Below are 15,330 nucleotides of genomic sequence, written 5' to 3'. Positions count from 1 at the left end.
GAAAATGTTTCGTTTGCACAGTACTCCAATGCAGGCTTCATCACCGCGTGTGATAATCTGATTCAAATTAAAACTGATTTGTAGCACATACTTGAACAGACGGCGTTTAAGAGTGCCACTGAATTGTATCAACTCAGACTGCCTATCATTGACGACCTTTTTAACAAACAGGCGAGGAAGTATCATAAAAACTTTGACCATGTGCAATTATCTATGTGTAATTATTGCAAACTTAGTTATGCAACAGTCATTCGGTAACAAGTGTATATTTTAAATTGTTCAATAAGATCCACATGGCCTATTCAGACTTTAAACTGTTACATAACAGACATAAACTGACATAAACTATTCACTAGTGAACAGTTTATGGTAACAAAGTCTGAGTCAGATTATCTTTTTTGAAATACACTCATCTTTAATAGATATTTCCACAAGCGCTGTGGAACGACACTGGTGCTCGCACAGAGTAAGTAGCCTACATAGACGTTTCGTCACTCCCCATCATATAATTAATATGGATCACTTGAATTAAGTTGATACACTTGTTAGAAATGGGTGATCATTTATTGATTACATTGCCACTGAATCCCCTGGGTGTCTGGCCTACTGCCATCTGCCGGAGAGAAAAGGAATATTTTATTGTCATAGTATTTATTCAAGTCTTCTTCATGTAAACAAAACACATAGAAAAGTCATTAAGAATACCAATATAGTGTTAAGTATAGAAATAAAGGCAAAATAACAATGAAGTTCACCACAAAATATATTTTTTATTTTGGTTAATTCTTGAGGTGTGTTACAAATATATGTGTCGTATTGCAAAATGTTGTCATGCCATGGTAAAGCAGGGTTTCAAAAACTGGAAGAAAAGTACGCTATTTTTCACGATCTACCATTTGAAAAGGAAACATTAGAACCCGTACAAATTTGTGCGACTCGGTAGTGCATTATGGGAAATGTATTTTAGAAAAGCTTATGGGATCATACCACTTTGGAAAGTAATGGTGAAATACATTTGAGTATTTATTGCCATTTAAACCAAATTATCTTTAAACAATGTGGTTTTGTAGAGATAATGGTTTGTTATTTCAATCTGTAGTTTATGGTATGTAAACCATAAAGGGAAAAAAATAAGTGACCGTCCCCCTTTTTTGCAAATGAATGCTTGCACCCCACTCATCTGATTTCTCTTCCACCGACAGATTACAGCCGAGAGCACGCACAGAACACTTTCCATCTCTAAAACATTGAAAATACTCAGAGTAAGTTAAACTAAATTACAATTTCACAGCACGACCTACTTATAATTGAATACACTACTCGTAAATGAAATGGGTAGCGATCACAATACTCATTAATAAGCGCCACGTGGTCTCCAAGTTCGTGTGCTTGTCAAACTTAGAAGTTTCAGTGTCAGAACACCGCAAGGAACCCGTAATTCAGAGGACTCGTGTACTAAACGTATTTTGAAATTTCCAGTTAACTATCTCTTAACGAGTATTTTAAATTGTTCTCAAGCCTTTAAAAGTAAACTTCAAATCGTCTTTGAGGCTGCTGCTGTCTGGAGTTAAGGTTTATTAATTTGGTCGAGGACGCACAATAATGGTCGTTACTACTGTTAGTTTGTCAGCTGATTTTGCACTGCCACGCGTATAGTCAGAATATGTTGTTAATAAACCCACTGTGTTTCTCTATTGGTTATTTAAGTAAGCTCTAGCAGCATTTATCTCGTAAGGTGAAGGTGAGTATTGACAGGATATGGTGATGTTTGAAGTGCCGCTCATGACTGGATTCACTAAACCTATGCCAGATGTCTCCCCGAACTTGATTGGTTTATTTAACTACAGCTTTGTTAATTTTGGCATTTGAATTACTCAATTAAATGTATTTATTTAATTAGTAAGTTTTGCTTTGTGGATTGTTATATGCCGCTGCTAAACATTGAAGTGCAGCTTTATTGACTATTTTTCAGTAAGTTGAAAGTTAAACACTTATGTTTTGTGTCTGTAATGTACAAATCAAGCATGGAATGTTTGAATTTGTAGTTTGTTTGTTTGTTAGTCTTAACTTTTTCAATGACAAAATACATGAATTTTATATGAAGACTTGCTTCTGAGCCCTAATATTTATGACATCGTATTAAATATTTTAGATTTGGGCTACTTGAAGATATGTACAAAATGCATTTTAATCCTTGTCTAAAGACGGCATAAAATAATGTTAGTGTTAAGCACTCTCCTGAAACTGGGACCAGCAAATTTCATGTATGTTGAACTAAAATGTGCATCTTGACCCAGCTGGGCTTTGTGTAGGTGTAATGTACACAAGTATGCTACCGATTTGTAAATTCATATTTTAAATAAGGGTTGACGCAGTGTAAGAATAACGATTTGTGATCATGCTGTCAAAGTAAATACGCTTGATTCATTTCTCATCTGTTGTTCATCTTGCTTGTTCAGTCAAATGGTCAATAGATCAAACCTTTCATGATCAATATTCAATCCTCTTTTTGCAAAGACTGCCTTGGCCTCAGTGCTTGTCTTTACCTGCAAGAATGGCTTCCTCTCGTCCTCTTAACTGGCATCCTCTCTGTGGTACTACTAACTCCACCAGTAACACGCCCCACCCTCGCTCCTACATGTCGCCTCTCCTTCTGCTTCTCTCTGCTGACACCTGACGCAAGATGGAGCGTGGAAGGGACCCCTATGAGCAGCCGAGAATGAACGGTCGCCGTGGGGGTGGACCTCAAAATGCTGTGCCCGTAGGGGCCGTCCGTGGAGGAAACGGGCCCACTCTCGCCAGGGGCAACCTGAACGGGGACGACATTCACGTGGGGAGGAGGCAGAGACGAACCCGCTCGTCCCGGTCCGAGAGCCAGGGGTCCGAAGAGGAGTGGGTGTTCGGGTCTCCCATGGAGGGGGAAACCGCCCTCCAGGGCCTGCTGGGGGAACGCGTGTGGTACAACCGCAGGGCCTTCGAGCAGGCCGAGAGCGCCCCCCAGCGCAGGAACGGCAACCAGCCTCCCCTGTCGTCCTCCCCCAGGAACCAGGGCAGAGGCTCCCGTACCCTGACCTTCCGCTCCAGACGCCCCCAGCAGCACCAAGGCCCCCCAGAGGAGGAGCACCACCCCAACTCCTACTCCCAGTCCCCTGGTACAGAAGGCTCTAAACGCCCGCCCGCCCAGGGTAGGGGCCGCGCCCGGTCCTTCTCTTCTGAGCCCCATGAGGGCCGGGGCCGGGGTTACCGTGGCGCCAGGAGGAGGGGCCTCTCTGAGACCGAAGGCAGGCCTAGAAGGGACAAGTATGACACACCTCTCAGGGCTCTCAGGGAATGGGAGACATGTTTGATTTGGGTTTTTTAGTTCATTTTGTATTTTGTTTTTGTATGCATTTTTATATTATGTTTTTGCATTTTTTTGGTTTGCATTTTTTTGGTTTGGTCCCTGTTTAGTTTGTGCTAACTTGTGTGGATTTTGATTTCTGCTGTTTAGTTTCCTTAAAGTGTCTTGTCACCACACCAGTGTGAAAGTTCCTCAAAATTCCTAATGTCGAATATAGTTGATGTGACATGATGGGCGGCCCTCGTTCTGTGAAAGGGGTGGAGACCTCAAGTCCTGTAAAGAGAGTCCGTAGTGGCGCTGACCACACCATTGTTCTCCTTAATCCAGAGTTAGCAAAGCAGGCAGTTTTGTTGCATTGAACAGAGGAATGCTTGAATGGCAGTCTGCTGGAGTGACATGACTGTCCGTGGTCTCGGTTATTCAAAGCGACGTGACATTTCTGTTATATTTAGTGTGAGTTTAACCTCCTAAGTGAACTAAGCCAACTGTCTTATTGTTTTCTCATCGTTGACATTAAAGCTTGGTTCATGGCCGTTTAGTTTTTTTTTTTTACTTGGTGGCCTTTCACCTGCTGTAAATTGTTTTGCATTCTGTCTGCATGGTGTTTCCATCATCCTTGCTACATTTGGTTTGTCAGTGGTATGCTGGACTAGTGCATTCAGAATTTCACTAGCAATGTCCTTGTACAATCTGTCCGACCGTTTCATTAGAATCGTTTCACAAACAAGTGATCAATGAAAGTGACCACTGTCTTCCCTTGGTCCCTGTCAGCATCAACATGAGTGGACTGCAGTGCCTTGCCCAGGAGAACATCTGGTTCGACAAGCCCCACTATGATGAGGCGGAGAAACGCTTCTACGAGGGGGCCAACGGACCTTCACACCAGCAAGTATTCTACTCTTTCCTACTGTATATACAGGTGTTCTACCCTCCCCTACTGCACAGTATATACAGGTATTATATCCTGTAATAGACAAAGGGGATCCACTGGGAATAGTCTATTAGAGAGACCCTGTCAACACACACACATTGTATTGTGTAAAAGTCAAGGTTTTTACACGTATGCTATCCCAAATATTTTTGGCCCAAATCTTCTGTATTTGTACTGCATTATAAAAGCGTTTTTTTTTTATTATTTTAAAAACAAATATGTGCCTAAGACTTTTGCACAGTACTATGCTAGACTCTATTCCTCAGTTTGAACACAGCGTAGGGGATCACAAGGGTGTCCTGCTTCAGCCAGACCAGACAGAGTTCACCTTCCCCTGTGTGCCTCCATGTCACCTAGCTCACGGGCCTGCATGACAGGGCCAAGTGCCAGGTTTCGTCCAGCTCATGTGACCGTGGTGTCAGCTGCATGGCACAGCTGCATGGCACGGCTGCCTGTCACTCACGGCTCTGCCGCCGCGAGGTCTGTTACATCACGGCCTCTGTACAGCGCCGCCTCCCAGAAGCTGGCCGTGAGAGTTAAGCCACTCAACTTTAAAAAGTAGCTCAGCTGATGAGTGGCGGTCAAGTGGCATGGCAGCTGTCCTCCTGTTCAGAACTGGGGCGGAGGCTTGAGCACATTCTGTTGCCCTCCCTCCCTCCCACTTCCAGATATACTGGTGTCTACCCAGGCTTTCCAGCACGCGTCTTAGTAAACCACATGAAAACGTTTCATTTGTTGTTCCCCATGCTCGTTCACATTGCTTGCGTATACTTTGCGTGTGTGTGTCTGGGTAGCCTGTGTGTGTGTGTGTGTGTGTTTCAGGACCGTCCTTGGATCAATTCAGTCAATTGAGAGGTGATTCCACGCAACGGGTTACTTTCTGAATTGACGGAATTGAACCCGATGTCACCCCTCTCCATGTCTGTGTGTCCACCTGCCTGCTTCTGTTTGACCTGCCTTCCTCACCACCCACCCCCACCTGTCCTGCTTCCTCCCCCATTGCCGTGCCTCCCCTCGTCCCTCAGGAGACGGAGGCTAGTGCCATCCTGCAGGAAATTGCTAAAGCCCGCCAGAATATCCAGCAGTCCCTAGACGGAGTGAGTACTGTACCATGAACCTTCCAGTCAGCCAGTACTGTCCTCTCGAATGCCCTCGATCCAGCGTAAAACGGGAGGATAACAGCAATAATAATGATATAAAAATGGACTAGCCACCTAATATCCTCTGTCAGGGCCAGTAGTAACCAAAAAACATCTAATGTTGTATTTGATGGTCCCCTGTACCGTGATGTCCGTAACTTGAGGTCTACTTACCCACTTAATGAGTACAATCGGATGATAACGTCAACATATTTGAAGGTACTGCGATGTCAAACTATCACCCTGCTGCTCATTGCTCGCCTCTTGGCTCTGCTTGCTTGTCTCACTGTGATTTATCTTAATCAAAGGGGTCATGTGTTTGTTTGTTTGTTTGTGTGTGTCTCTTTCCTGCTAACCTTTTCTTGTCTGCGTACGCTAAATGTACCCTGCTGTTTGTCTTTGCGGGATATACTCTATGTATGTGCCTTCAAGTATATGCCTACAATATACATTTCTCTCTTTCTGTCTTTCCATTCTTTATCCCCCTGCCCTTTGACCTTTTCCGGTGATGATGCATGAATGGGTGGATGAACGAATGAATGAATGGGTGAATGAATGAATGGGTGAATGAATGAATGGGTCTAGGTGAAGACAGCCCTGCAGTTGGGCAGAGAGCGACCACAGAAACGCCGGCACAGGAACGTAAGTTCCCAGCGTGTTGGGAACCCACAAGCATGTGTGGGCCTGGACCCTGCCCACGTTTTGGGTGTGCTCTGCTCAGTGATGTGGAACACCCTCCAGATTTCACTTTCTCTCCCTGTGCATTTGTGGCTGGTGGTTTTTCAGTGTGTTGATTTAATGGAAAGACTCGAGCTAGCCTGCATGCTGGCTGGTTCTTTGTTGACAGGCAATTTTAATTTTAATTTCTCTCTCTGGAATCCAATCATTTGGGCATCGTTTGATTGGAGTGTGTTGTGTTGTACTAATTTTATTATTTGGTTTAGACAAGAGAGAGGCTGTGTCCAGAACAGCTGTGTGGTGTTTCCACACCAGAGCATGGTTTTGTTGTGTCATGGCCAGGCTCTCGTGTCGTTGTGTATTTAAGCCTCTAATCTGGAACTTCATGCATATGATCTCCCTTTGGTGATATACTATTTTGAGTTGTTGATCTCCTGGCATGGCTTTGGCATGGACGTCCCCTCCCTGTCATGGTGACAGGGATCTGAAACAGCAGTCTCTCACCCAGCTGTGTGTGTTTGTGTGCAGTCTTCCTCCCATGCCGGAGGTGACCAGGAGCTGGTGTCTCGCATGAAGAGCCTGGAACTGGAGAACCAGGGCCTGCACAAAGGTAGGGTGTGGGAAGCAACACCTTGAACCATCTGGGAAGTCTTACACAATATGCCTTCCTGGTTGGATTTGTGTTGCTATTGGACTGTGCCGTTTCCAGCGCTTCTTCTGTTTGTAATTCTCGTGTGTGTTTCAGTGGTGGGTGATTTGAGGGCAGCCCTATCCAAGCTGGAGTCCAGAGTGTCATCCCTGGAGAAGACTCCCAAATCAGCAGCAGCAGTAGTCCCCTGTGCCAAGGTTAGGCACACACACACAGACTATACCAGTGGTTCCCAACCCTGGTCCTCAGGGAACGCCTGTCCTGCATGTTTTAGATGTGTCCCTGCTCCAAAACAGCTTATTCAAATGAATGGGTCGCTATCGAGCTCTGCAGAAGCCTGCTTATGACCATTCATTTGAATCAGGTGTGTTGGAGCAGGGAAACATTTAAAACATGCAGGACAGGTGTTCCCTGAGGACCAGGGTTGGGAACCAAGGCCCTCGGAAGGGAATGTAACGCCTCCACTAACAAGCAACGTGTTGGGAGTCTGTCCATGGGAGTTAGCCTTGAAATCATCACACTCCTCCAGCTGCAGCAGTTCCTTGACCCCCCTCCCCTCCCTCCCTCAGGCGGCCCCCGTCCAGCAGGTGAAGGCGGCGCAGAACGGAGACGAAGACGAGGATGATGACATGGACCTGTTCGGCAGCGACGAGGAGGAGGATGCGGAGGCAGAGCGCGTCAGGGAGGAGAGGCTGGCGGCTTACGCAGCCAAGAAGTCCAAGAAGCCCGCCCTCATCGCCAAGTCCTCCATCCTGCTGGACGTCAAACCGGTCAGCTCCTCCTCCCTGTTCACCTGCGACCTATGAACTCATCGGCCGATGACCTCATCCACACTTTTTTTTTTTTATTATCAACAATCATCCATTTAACTGTCCATATTACTACTGTCCATTTCTTCTGCTTCTCTGTCTAAGGTTCTTTGTCATCTGAATTGGGTGATCACCATCCTTCTTTCTTATTCTTTGTTTGTTTTGTTTTGTACTCCCAGTGGGATGACGAGACAGACATGGCGAAGCTGGAGGAGTGCGTGCGCACGGTTCAGATGGACGGCCTGCTGTGGGGCCAGTCCAAGCTGGTGCCCGTGGGCTACGGCATCAAGAAGCTGCAGATCTCCTGCGTGGTGGAGGACGACAAGGTGGGCACAGACATGCTGGAGGAGGAGATCACCCAGTTTGAAGACTATGTAAGTACACAGCTCCCAGGACATCCACCTATGTCGTTCCCAGGTCAGAGACTGATGCCTGAATTCACACTTCATCAACAACAATTGTTTTAATATGACAAATGACACAAACCTACTTGGTCAATTAATATTGCATATGCTCTAACATGCATGCTTATACATACAACTCCTAACATACACAGCACTTGAAATAATCCATAAGTGAAAGATGGATACTGATGTCCGGTTTTTGTTTGGTTTCAGGTCCAGAGTGTTGACATTGCTGCCTTTAACAAGATCTAAGTCTCTCATCAGAAATGTTACTGTTGCTCTCGGCTTGTTCGGTTATCAATAAAATGTTGAGCTTTAAGTACAAACATGTCTCTTCCTTCATTAATTTAGAGGGCAAAGATGTACATTATTAAACTGAAGGTGAATTCCAACATCTCACATGACCACAATGTAACTTAAGTTCAAATAAACATTTAAAATTTGGATTTGAACCCAGTCTGTTGCGGTACTGCCTCAGCATGTATGAAAGAGCACGCACACTAACCCAGTGAGTTAACAGGGAGCCCTGCTTTCTTCTGGTTTTATGACACCCCAACTCTGCAGGTTGTTACATCTAGATATTTCAATGTCAAATTTAAATGTTGAGTGGAGATTGTTATGATCCCTGATAGCTCGGGTTAAGGATGTGGGCTACTATGTGGGGGATCTGGTGTTCAAATCTGGCTGAAGGATATTCTTACAGCTAAATGTTTTGCTCTTCGACTTATAAATAAAACTGATAAAAGGTACATTTATTTTTAGACTCTTGGTTGAGCCTTTCCTGGTGGGACGGTTGGGAGAGGGGATCTGGACAGTCGGGGAGTGCGCTGTGGTTACAGGGATCTGGGCCCACGGATGTGTTTGGCACTACGCTGTGCTGAATTTGAACCCAGGTCGTTGTGGTTTAGGCCCTAACCCAATGTCTTAAATTTGACTTACTGAAACCTGCAGGAACCCTGTACATAGAAAAAGTACATTAAAATCCATAAAATTGTATCTACAAAGTACACCGTTAAATCATTAGTTTCATGACCAAACAACACGTTTGTGAGGAGAGCCTAGTTTCAAGGTGGACCCCAGTCCCATCCAGAAGCCGGGGTAGAGAGGCTGAGTGAACGTGGTCTTGGTCCTATGAAGCAGAGTCATCTTATCAGAGACGCTGTAGAAAGACAGCGTTCCAGACCCGTGGTCCAGAAACACTCCTATCCTGTTGGAGCACGGGACACCTACAGCTGTACTGTCCTTGTTGTGTTGGAAAGAGCAACCGAGATTGGAGCAGTCCAGGCTCCAGGACTTGGAATTGTGTCCCAGCTTGCTGTCGCTCCCTCCCCCTGTCCTGGTCATCCCTTTGTAGCACGCTCCTACGGAGACCCCCCTGGAGCCCTCCCACTCCACCTCCCAGTACCTGCGTCCGGTCAGGGGCCCTCGACACAGCACCTGGGCCCAGCTGGTGAAGCGCTCCGGGTTGTCCGGGTACAGCTGGGACTCTGACAGTGTGGTCGCCCCCTTCCTCCCGTCAGACACGCGCAGGTAGGGGTTTGCTGTGTTGACGTCCAGCACCATGTCACTGCAATCTGGGATGAGGAAGCCAATGCTTTACAACTCGATTCCTTTTCGATTCCTTTTACAAGAGATGGGTAACCATGCGCTGTACCGTAAAACACACTTACATTGTAGGAATTCTGACCTGGTTTTTGGCTCCGTGTTGGCTGTGGTACTGTTGTTTGCTGTCAGAGACAGATTTTGGGTGATTATGCTGTAAATTGCTTGGTTTAATACTACCGTGTTAAATGTTCTTCCATTTCCCCCAGACATACCTCTCTGAAGAGTTGTAGTGGATTGTGGATTTGATTCCTGATGTGGGCTTTCTTCCTTTACTATAAACAAAACGTGAAAGTCAATAGAGGTAGTAATAGTTCAGCGTGTCATTGTGGGTACTCGGTACTTACTCTTATCAGAGATCCTGTCGATTTCCTTCTCACACACTTCCTGTAATCGATCGTGCAAGTCAACAAGGGCTCCTCTCAGGATTTTGTCCACAAAGCATGGATGGACGTTAATGCAGGGCAGATCCACAGACTGGGGAGGCTGATCGAGGGACCTGCACCTCTGCAAGGAGTTGTAACCGAAAATAACTCAAGTTAACGAATAAATCGATAAAGATAATTTAGTCAGTTGCGCCGATGCAAATACTACCACAGTATGTAAATGAAGGCAGGCTGTTTCAGTACCTGGAGGAAATAAATGTGGTCCTCGGTGTGTGAAAGCTGCTCTAGCTCCGAGTCACTCTTCCTCAGTTTAGCGAGCTCCCTGTCCAGCTTCTCCAGTTGGGTTTCTGCCTGGCCGACAGCAGCCTTCTCCTGGGCCCGCATCTCCTCTCTCACCTCAGAGCGCCTTCTCTCGACGGAGCGGATCAGCTTGGAGAAGACCCTCTCGCTCTCCTCCATGCCTGTCTCGGTGGCATGCTGGTCACAGCATTTGCAATGGTGTTTTTAACCCAAGTCTCACAGTATCATATCATGGAAAATGATCATTCTTTAGACTTATGTTATTAAAAATGATCATTTATGGCATGCTGAATGGAGTGTTAGTACACTGGTGAAACTCACCTTGATGTATCTGATAATTTGCTTAAGCTTCTTTTCAATCTCCTTACATTTATGTATGGATTTTAAGGAAGCCTCATCTAGCTGTTTCTGTGAAAGAAAAGCAAGAGTCATATTTCCAAGTACCACACGTGTCATCGTGACTGGAAGAACATGTCGATTTTTTGTGAGCTACCTGTTGAGTTTTCCTCTCTGCTACGACTGAGACGGTGTCATGGTCCTTGTGGCTCTCCTTTGTACAAACAGTGCAGACACACTGCTGGTCAGTTCGACAATAGACTCTGAGCAGTTTGTTATGATGTGGACACAGCTTCTCTTTCAGTGAGCCCAAAGTTTGGATCAGTTTGTGTGTTTTCCCACAAAATTGTACCTCGTGTGCCATCAAGTGAGCGTCACAATAAGATTCCAAGCAAACGAGACAAGATTTCACGGCTTTGCTCTTTTTACTAGAGCAAATATCGCATTTCACAACATCCTCAGTCTTGGCACTTGGCTGTAGAGGCGTTCCACGTAATCCGGACCCTTGAAACTTCTCCACCACCTCTGCTAGGACTGTACTCCTGCTCAGTGTTGGTCTAGGACTGAAAGTCTGCCTACACTGAGGGCAGCAGAATATCCCTTTCTGCTTGTCCTTGTTCCAGTAGCCCTCAATACAGTCCATACAATAACTGTGTCCGCAGGGGATTGTCACTGGGTCCTGTAGCACATCTAGACATACTGGACAACTAAACTGCTCCTGTTCTACAGAAATGCTAGTGGCTGCCATTTCATACAGGTACAACGCAAGGTTATGTACAACAGGAACTGTTGTGAGAGGAACAGAGATGGGCGTGGACTGTAGATCTTTGTGTGATTGGGGAGATGAAGGGTTCTCCAGTTACACCTCACTGCCAGAGGCATCCAATCAAAAGCCAGGACTAGGAGTAACAAAAAAAAAGGAGTAGGCTAAACCAGAGGAATAGTAAATAAATCAAAACAAAGGTACAGTTTTAACATTAGTAATATGAAATGCATTCAAATGTATTTGATGAACAATCTGATACATTAAATATATTTAGCTGTAGAGAATACTGACATTGTGTAGTTAACCTGTTTTCCCAGTTTGCCAGGGGTCATCCAATAGCTCTTGTTTACAATAGACACAATGAGAGAAAACACCAGTTAAAACCAGCTTAATAGAAGGGTGGGAACTTTTCTCTCCATGAAACATGACCATGCATACATCTGCACAAACACAAGCTTGAAGTAAGCATGATCTGATTTAACTGAAGTAAGACATTGCCAAAACAGCAACAGTTTAGTCCGGTATATTTATTGAATGTTTGTTTCCATACATTATTACAAATTGATTGTTCAAGATTTCTGTTTAATAAAAAATGTTATATAAAAAAAGCATTAATTCCGATAAATAAAAATGATTAATACTGAAATCACAGGCGTGTTTTGGAAAGCAATTCTAAAATGTAGCACACCACTAGTTACAATCCTACATTTGTGTCGTAAGGATAGCTCATTTATTCCGGACATTCTGATCAGGTCCATGAGCAGTTGCCGCTACATCCAGTCAGCTCTGATGAACTAGACGACGTCACTTCCTCCGTGTGTGAGAACGGCGTTGCATCGGCCTTTGTCTGGCGCTCGAGAGCTTGGACCCTGCACAGACAGAAGGGGAGTTATTCAGCAGGACTGGGGTAACCTGGGATAGACATCATAGAGGGAGGTAAGATGGCTCACGAGGGTTCAGTGTATTACGTCAGCATACAGAGCGCACCCACACTGCTGGTGTTTAGTATTTGGCCGAAATAGTGGGATGCACTGTGAATATGGGGTGAGCTGTGTGAATGGTTCAGTGTTGGGGCTGGATCTGCAGATGCAGAATAACTGATTTAGAATAAGCTAAATCTTGTGTATATTCAAAAATGGTCTTTCGGAACTTTAAACGGTGTTATTGCCCGATGCGATACTCACCAAAGGGTGAGAAGGCAAAGCCAAAGTTGGGTACTGGTACTTGGCTGAGGAAGGGATTGAGACAAGAGGTGTTTTGGTCTTCAGCAGGTCTTGCGGTTACTGTGAGGACACAGAGCAGTCAGAACAGCAGCAAATCAATCATTTCCTGGTTTTATCTGCAACATTTTATCTTTTACCATGTCCTTGTTTGCGCTTGCACAATCTCATCAACCAAGGGGTGCCTGAATGAGATGCTTTGACAGGGTAACGTGCCCTGAAGCTGTTTTTTTTGGGGGGGGGGGGTTGTTGTTTGACACTTTTTTGTATATTCACAAACGCCAACTAATAGTTATAATTATGTAATCATAATGAAAAGTGTTTTAACATATTGATAATATAATAACACATATCCTACTTTGTGTGGATTCAGTCTCTGTTCCAATTTCTTCGTTGCACTTCGGAGACTCAATAATTGAAACGTTTCTCACTGTAAAAAAAATAAAAAAATAAAATAAAGTACTTAGTTTGATCAACCTTCTTAATTGACAGAGTGTCTGTCCAGATATGGACTTTGGTTTATTAAGTTCTCAACCTTTTTCATAGATGTTGACAAATCCTCCTTGGTAGACTTCTTCTAAGAGCTCTTTGAATTCAGAAACAGCTGTCATCACTGAGCCAAAGGTGAAGTTGGGGTCAAAGTTGACAGGAGGCAGGTCTCCCAGCCCAGGACTAGACCTAAAGGACTGACAGTTCTTGAATAACAGACAGAACACAAACAGAAGACAAACACATGGATAAAAATATTCCTATTGATGAGATATTAGTGAACTGAACCATTTATTTAATCAATTCAACAGCACCCTCAATGTAAGTGAATTGAGGCAAGTAGTGCAAAGAGTTAGGATGAACCCATGTGTTACATTTAGTCATTTAGCAGACGCTCTTATCCAGAGCGACTTACAGTAAGTACAGGGACATTCCCCCGAGGCAAGTAGGGTGAAGTGCCTTACCCAAGGACACAACGTCAGTTGGCATGACCGGGAATCGAACTGGCAACCTTCGGATAACTAGCCCGATTCCCTCACCGCTCAGCCACCTGCCACCTGTGTTGACTGTGAGTGTGTGTGTGTGTGTGTGTATGCATCTGCATGTTACCTGAAGGAACGTAATGTGGTCATCCGTATGAGAAAGCTGTTCCAGGTCAGAGTCTCTCCTCTTCAGCTCAGCGATCTCCTGCTCCAGTTTAGCCAGCAGTCCCTCGGCCTGACTGATCGCTGCTTTTTCCTGATCTCTAATCAGCTCTCTCAAATCAAACCTCTTCAGCTCAATAGATTGGATGAGGTCAGTGAAGATCTTCTCGCTTTCCTCCACTGTTGTACGTGCAGAGCGCTAGAGGGAGACAGAGACACTGCTGCAGACTTGCTGTTGATCCATCGGGTTTGTGATAGCAGTCTGTAATCGTTTTATTACTCACTGTGAGGGCGGTGATGGCCTGTCTCAGCTCCTGCAACTCCTTCTCTCTGACCTGGATTTGTTGCTGGGAGTTCTTCTGCATCTCCCCCAGCTGAGTCTGGGGACACAGGGGTGTTTAGGAAGCCGTTTAAGCTGTGCCATACTGAAAAGAACAACAAGACTAGAGGACTAACATTGTTCCAATGTCTACTTTTCATTCAGATTTATCGTTAATCATACTGTAACAGGATCAGCGTGTGAATGCCTGATCAATGCTTAATCTGCACGTTTTATAATTGTAGAATGTAGAACCTGTTTTTGAATGTTGTATCTTATTATTATTGATAAATTATGGGTTTAAGTGACAATACCGGTTCTGTATCCTGAAAAACACTTGCCTGTTTCTCGTGCATTTCCGATTCAGCTAAAACTGTGTCGTGGCCTTTGTGCTCATCCGTTAAACAAAGATAACAGATACATTTCTGATCCGTGCGACAGTAAACTTCCAGCAGCTTATCGTGGCGAGGGCATATTGTGTCTTGGAGTTTCTTTGAGGCTACGACAAGCTTGTGCTTCTTGAAAGCTGGAGAGTCGTAGTGAGGTTGCAAGTGGGTCTCGCAGTACGAGGCCAGACAAACGAGACATGATTTGACAGCTTTGTTTTTCCTCCCACTTCCGGTACAAACATCGCATTCCACATCTTCTGGTCCCGCGTAACTTCGAGTTGGAGGATCACTTTGGAGTCCTGTCATCAAAAACTTCTCCACAACGTCGGCTAACATAGTGTTTCGGCCAAGTAAAGGCCTAGGGTTGAACGTCTGCCTGCACTGAGGACAGCCATAAATCCCCATGTAATCGTCCTGGTCCCAGTACCCCTTGATACAACAAGAACAGTAACTGTGCCCACAAGGAATTGTAACAGGGTCCTTCAATACATCCAGACATATTGGACAGTTGAATTGGTCCTTGTCAAGTAACAGCCCTGCTTGAGCCATTTTTCGTACCAAATATTAGTAACGATTACGAAAGAGAAACAGTTTAAAGAGCGAAGTCTACTGCTAGTAGTGTGAAGCCAGCCTCAGTAAAGTATTGTTTCCGGTTGATTTATTTGGAGAAAAATAAACGTCAAAATAAAGGTCACGAGACACTGTGCTTTTATTATTTCAAAACCAGGTGATCTTTATTTCCCCAAAAGGTAGGAAGAAACAACGACTACAGTCAAATAACATGCTTTATTCATTGGATTCATGTATTCAGTAAGGTGAAAGCTTTCAGAATATGTATGACTATTATTATGAACGTAGTCTACAGGGTGTGTAGCGTTACTATAGCCTTCACTGTTAGGTGTTTTTTTCTAAACACATAACAGTAACTG

At 44.7% G+C, this 15,330-nt stretch overlaps 3 protein-coding genes across 10 annotated transcripts; 1 reads left to right on the top strand and 2 right to left on the bottom strand.

Moving 5' to 3' along the window:
* The first annotated feature begins 1,130 nt into the window (after positions 1-1,130).
* On the top strand, positions 1,131-8,276 carry eef1da (eukaryotic translation elongation factor 1 delta a (guanine nucleotide exchange protein)). Of its 6 annotated transcripts, XM_062481031.1 has the most exons (11): positions 1,154-1,262; positions 1,708-1,741; positions 2,684-3,300; positions 4,112-4,229; positions 5,297-5,368; positions 5,996-6,052; positions 6,617-6,698; positions 6,834-6,934; positions 7,307-7,507; positions 7,726-7,920; positions 8,164-8,276. In XM_062481031.1, exons 3-11 carry the CDS (start codon positions 2,684-2,686, stop codon positions 8,200-8,202), a joined length of 1,482 nt encoding a protein of 493 aa, XP_062337015.1. In that variant the 5' UTR covers positions 1,154-1,262; positions 1,708-1,741; the 3' UTR covers positions 8,203-8,276. The 6 variants fall into 6 exon arrangements, with proteins under 6 accessions (XP_062337019.1, XP_062337015.1, XP_062337016.1 ...); XM_062481032.1 differs by lacking the exon at positions 5,996-6,052; XM_062481033.1 differs by lacking the exon at positions 5,297-5,368 and having other exon boundaries at positions 1,156-1,262.
* LOC134036205 (tripartite motif-containing protein 16-like) lies at positions 7,769-11,384 on the bottom strand. Of its 2 annotated transcripts, XM_062481029.1 has the most exons (7): positions 10,732-11,384; positions 10,560-10,646; positions 10,182-10,415; positions 9,900-10,059; positions 9,768-9,827; positions 9,621-9,677; positions 7,769-9,524 (listed from the first exon to the last, which is right to left on the bottom strand). In XM_062481029.1, exons 1-7 carry the CDS (start codon positions 11,320-11,322, stop codon positions 8,977-8,979), a joined length of 1,737 nt encoding a protein of 578 aa, XP_062337013.1. In that variant the 5' UTR covers positions 11,323-11,384; the 3' UTR covers positions 7,769-8,976. The 2 variants fall into 2 exon arrangements, with proteins under 2 accessions (XP_062337013.1, XP_062337012.1); XM_062481028.1 differs by having other exon boundaries at positions 9,621-9,827.
* A 468-nt stretch (positions 11,385-11,852) lies between these two features.
* Positions 11,853-15,051, bottom strand: ftr67 (finTRIM family, member 67). 2 transcript variants are annotated; one of them, XM_062481039.1, is made up of 7 exons: positions 14,354-15,051; positions 13,978-14,073; positions 13,659-13,892; positions 13,096-13,246; positions 12,919-12,990; positions 12,525-12,623; positions 11,853-12,209 (listed from the first exon to the last, which is right to left on the bottom strand). In XM_062481039.1, the coding sequence occupies exons 1-7, from the start codon at positions 14,948-14,950 to the stop codon at positions 12,145-12,147; spliced, it is 1,314 nt and encodes a 437-aa protein (XP_062337023.1). In that variant the 5' UTR covers positions 14,951-15,051; the 3' UTR covers positions 11,853-12,144. The 2 variants fall into 2 exon arrangements, with proteins under 2 accessions (XP_062337023.1, XP_062337022.1); XM_062481038.1 differs by having other exon boundaries at positions 13,096-13,255; positions 14,354-15,049.
* Positions 15,052-15,330: the final 279 nt, after the last annotated feature.

The sequence above is a fragment of the Osmerus eperlanus genome, chromosome 16 (assembly GCF_963692335.1).
Source record: "Osmerus eperlanus chromosome 16, fOsmEpe2.1, whole genome shotgun sequence".
Taxonomy (NCBI): domain Eukaryota; kingdom Metazoa; phylum Chordata; class Actinopteri; order Osmeriformes; family Osmeridae; genus Osmerus; species Osmerus eperlanus.
Note: the sequence above shows the minus strand (reverse complement) of the source record. Positions and strands in the feature narration are given on the sequence as shown.

Bases quoted from the DNA above. Each gene is read 5' to 3' on its own strand.
- LOC134036205 (XM_062481028.1), bottom strand. From the start codon at position 11,322: ATGGCAGCCACTAGCATTTCTGTAGAACAGGAGCAGTTTAGTTGTCCA. The intron at 10,647-10,731 runs GTAGCTCACAAA...TTTCTTTCACAG, and splicing joins CAGAGAGGAAAACTCAACAG to AAACAGCTAGATGAGGCTTC. The intron at 10,060-10,181 runs GTACTGAAACAG...AACTCCTTGCAG, and splicing joins ACCACATTTATTTCCTCCAG to AGGTGCAGGTCCCTCGATCA.
- eef1da (XM_062481031.1), top strand. From the start codon at position 2,684: ATGGAGCGTGGAAGGGACCCCTATGAGCAGCCGAGAATGAACGGTCGC. The intron at 4,230-5,296 runs GTATTCTACTCT...CTCGTCCCTCAG, and splicing joins ACGGACCTTCACACCAGCAA to GAGACGGAGGCTAGTGCCAT. The intron at 6,053-6,616 runs GTAAGTTCCCAG...GTTTGTGTGCAG, and splicing joins AGAAACGCCGGCACAGGAAC to TCTTCCTCCCATGCCGGAGG.
- ftr67 (XM_062481038.1), bottom strand. From the start codon at position 14,950: ATGGCTCAAGCAGGGCTGTTACTTGACAAGGACCAATTCAACTGTCCA. The intron at 14,074-14,353 runs GCAAGTGTTTTT...CTGTGTCCCCAG, and splicing joins CGGAAATGCACGAGAAACAG to ACTCAGCTGGGGGAGATGCA. The intron at 13,893-13,977 runs GTGAGTAATAAA...GTCTCCCTCTAG, and splicing joins AGGCCATCACCGCCCTCACA to CGCTCTGCACGTACAACAGT.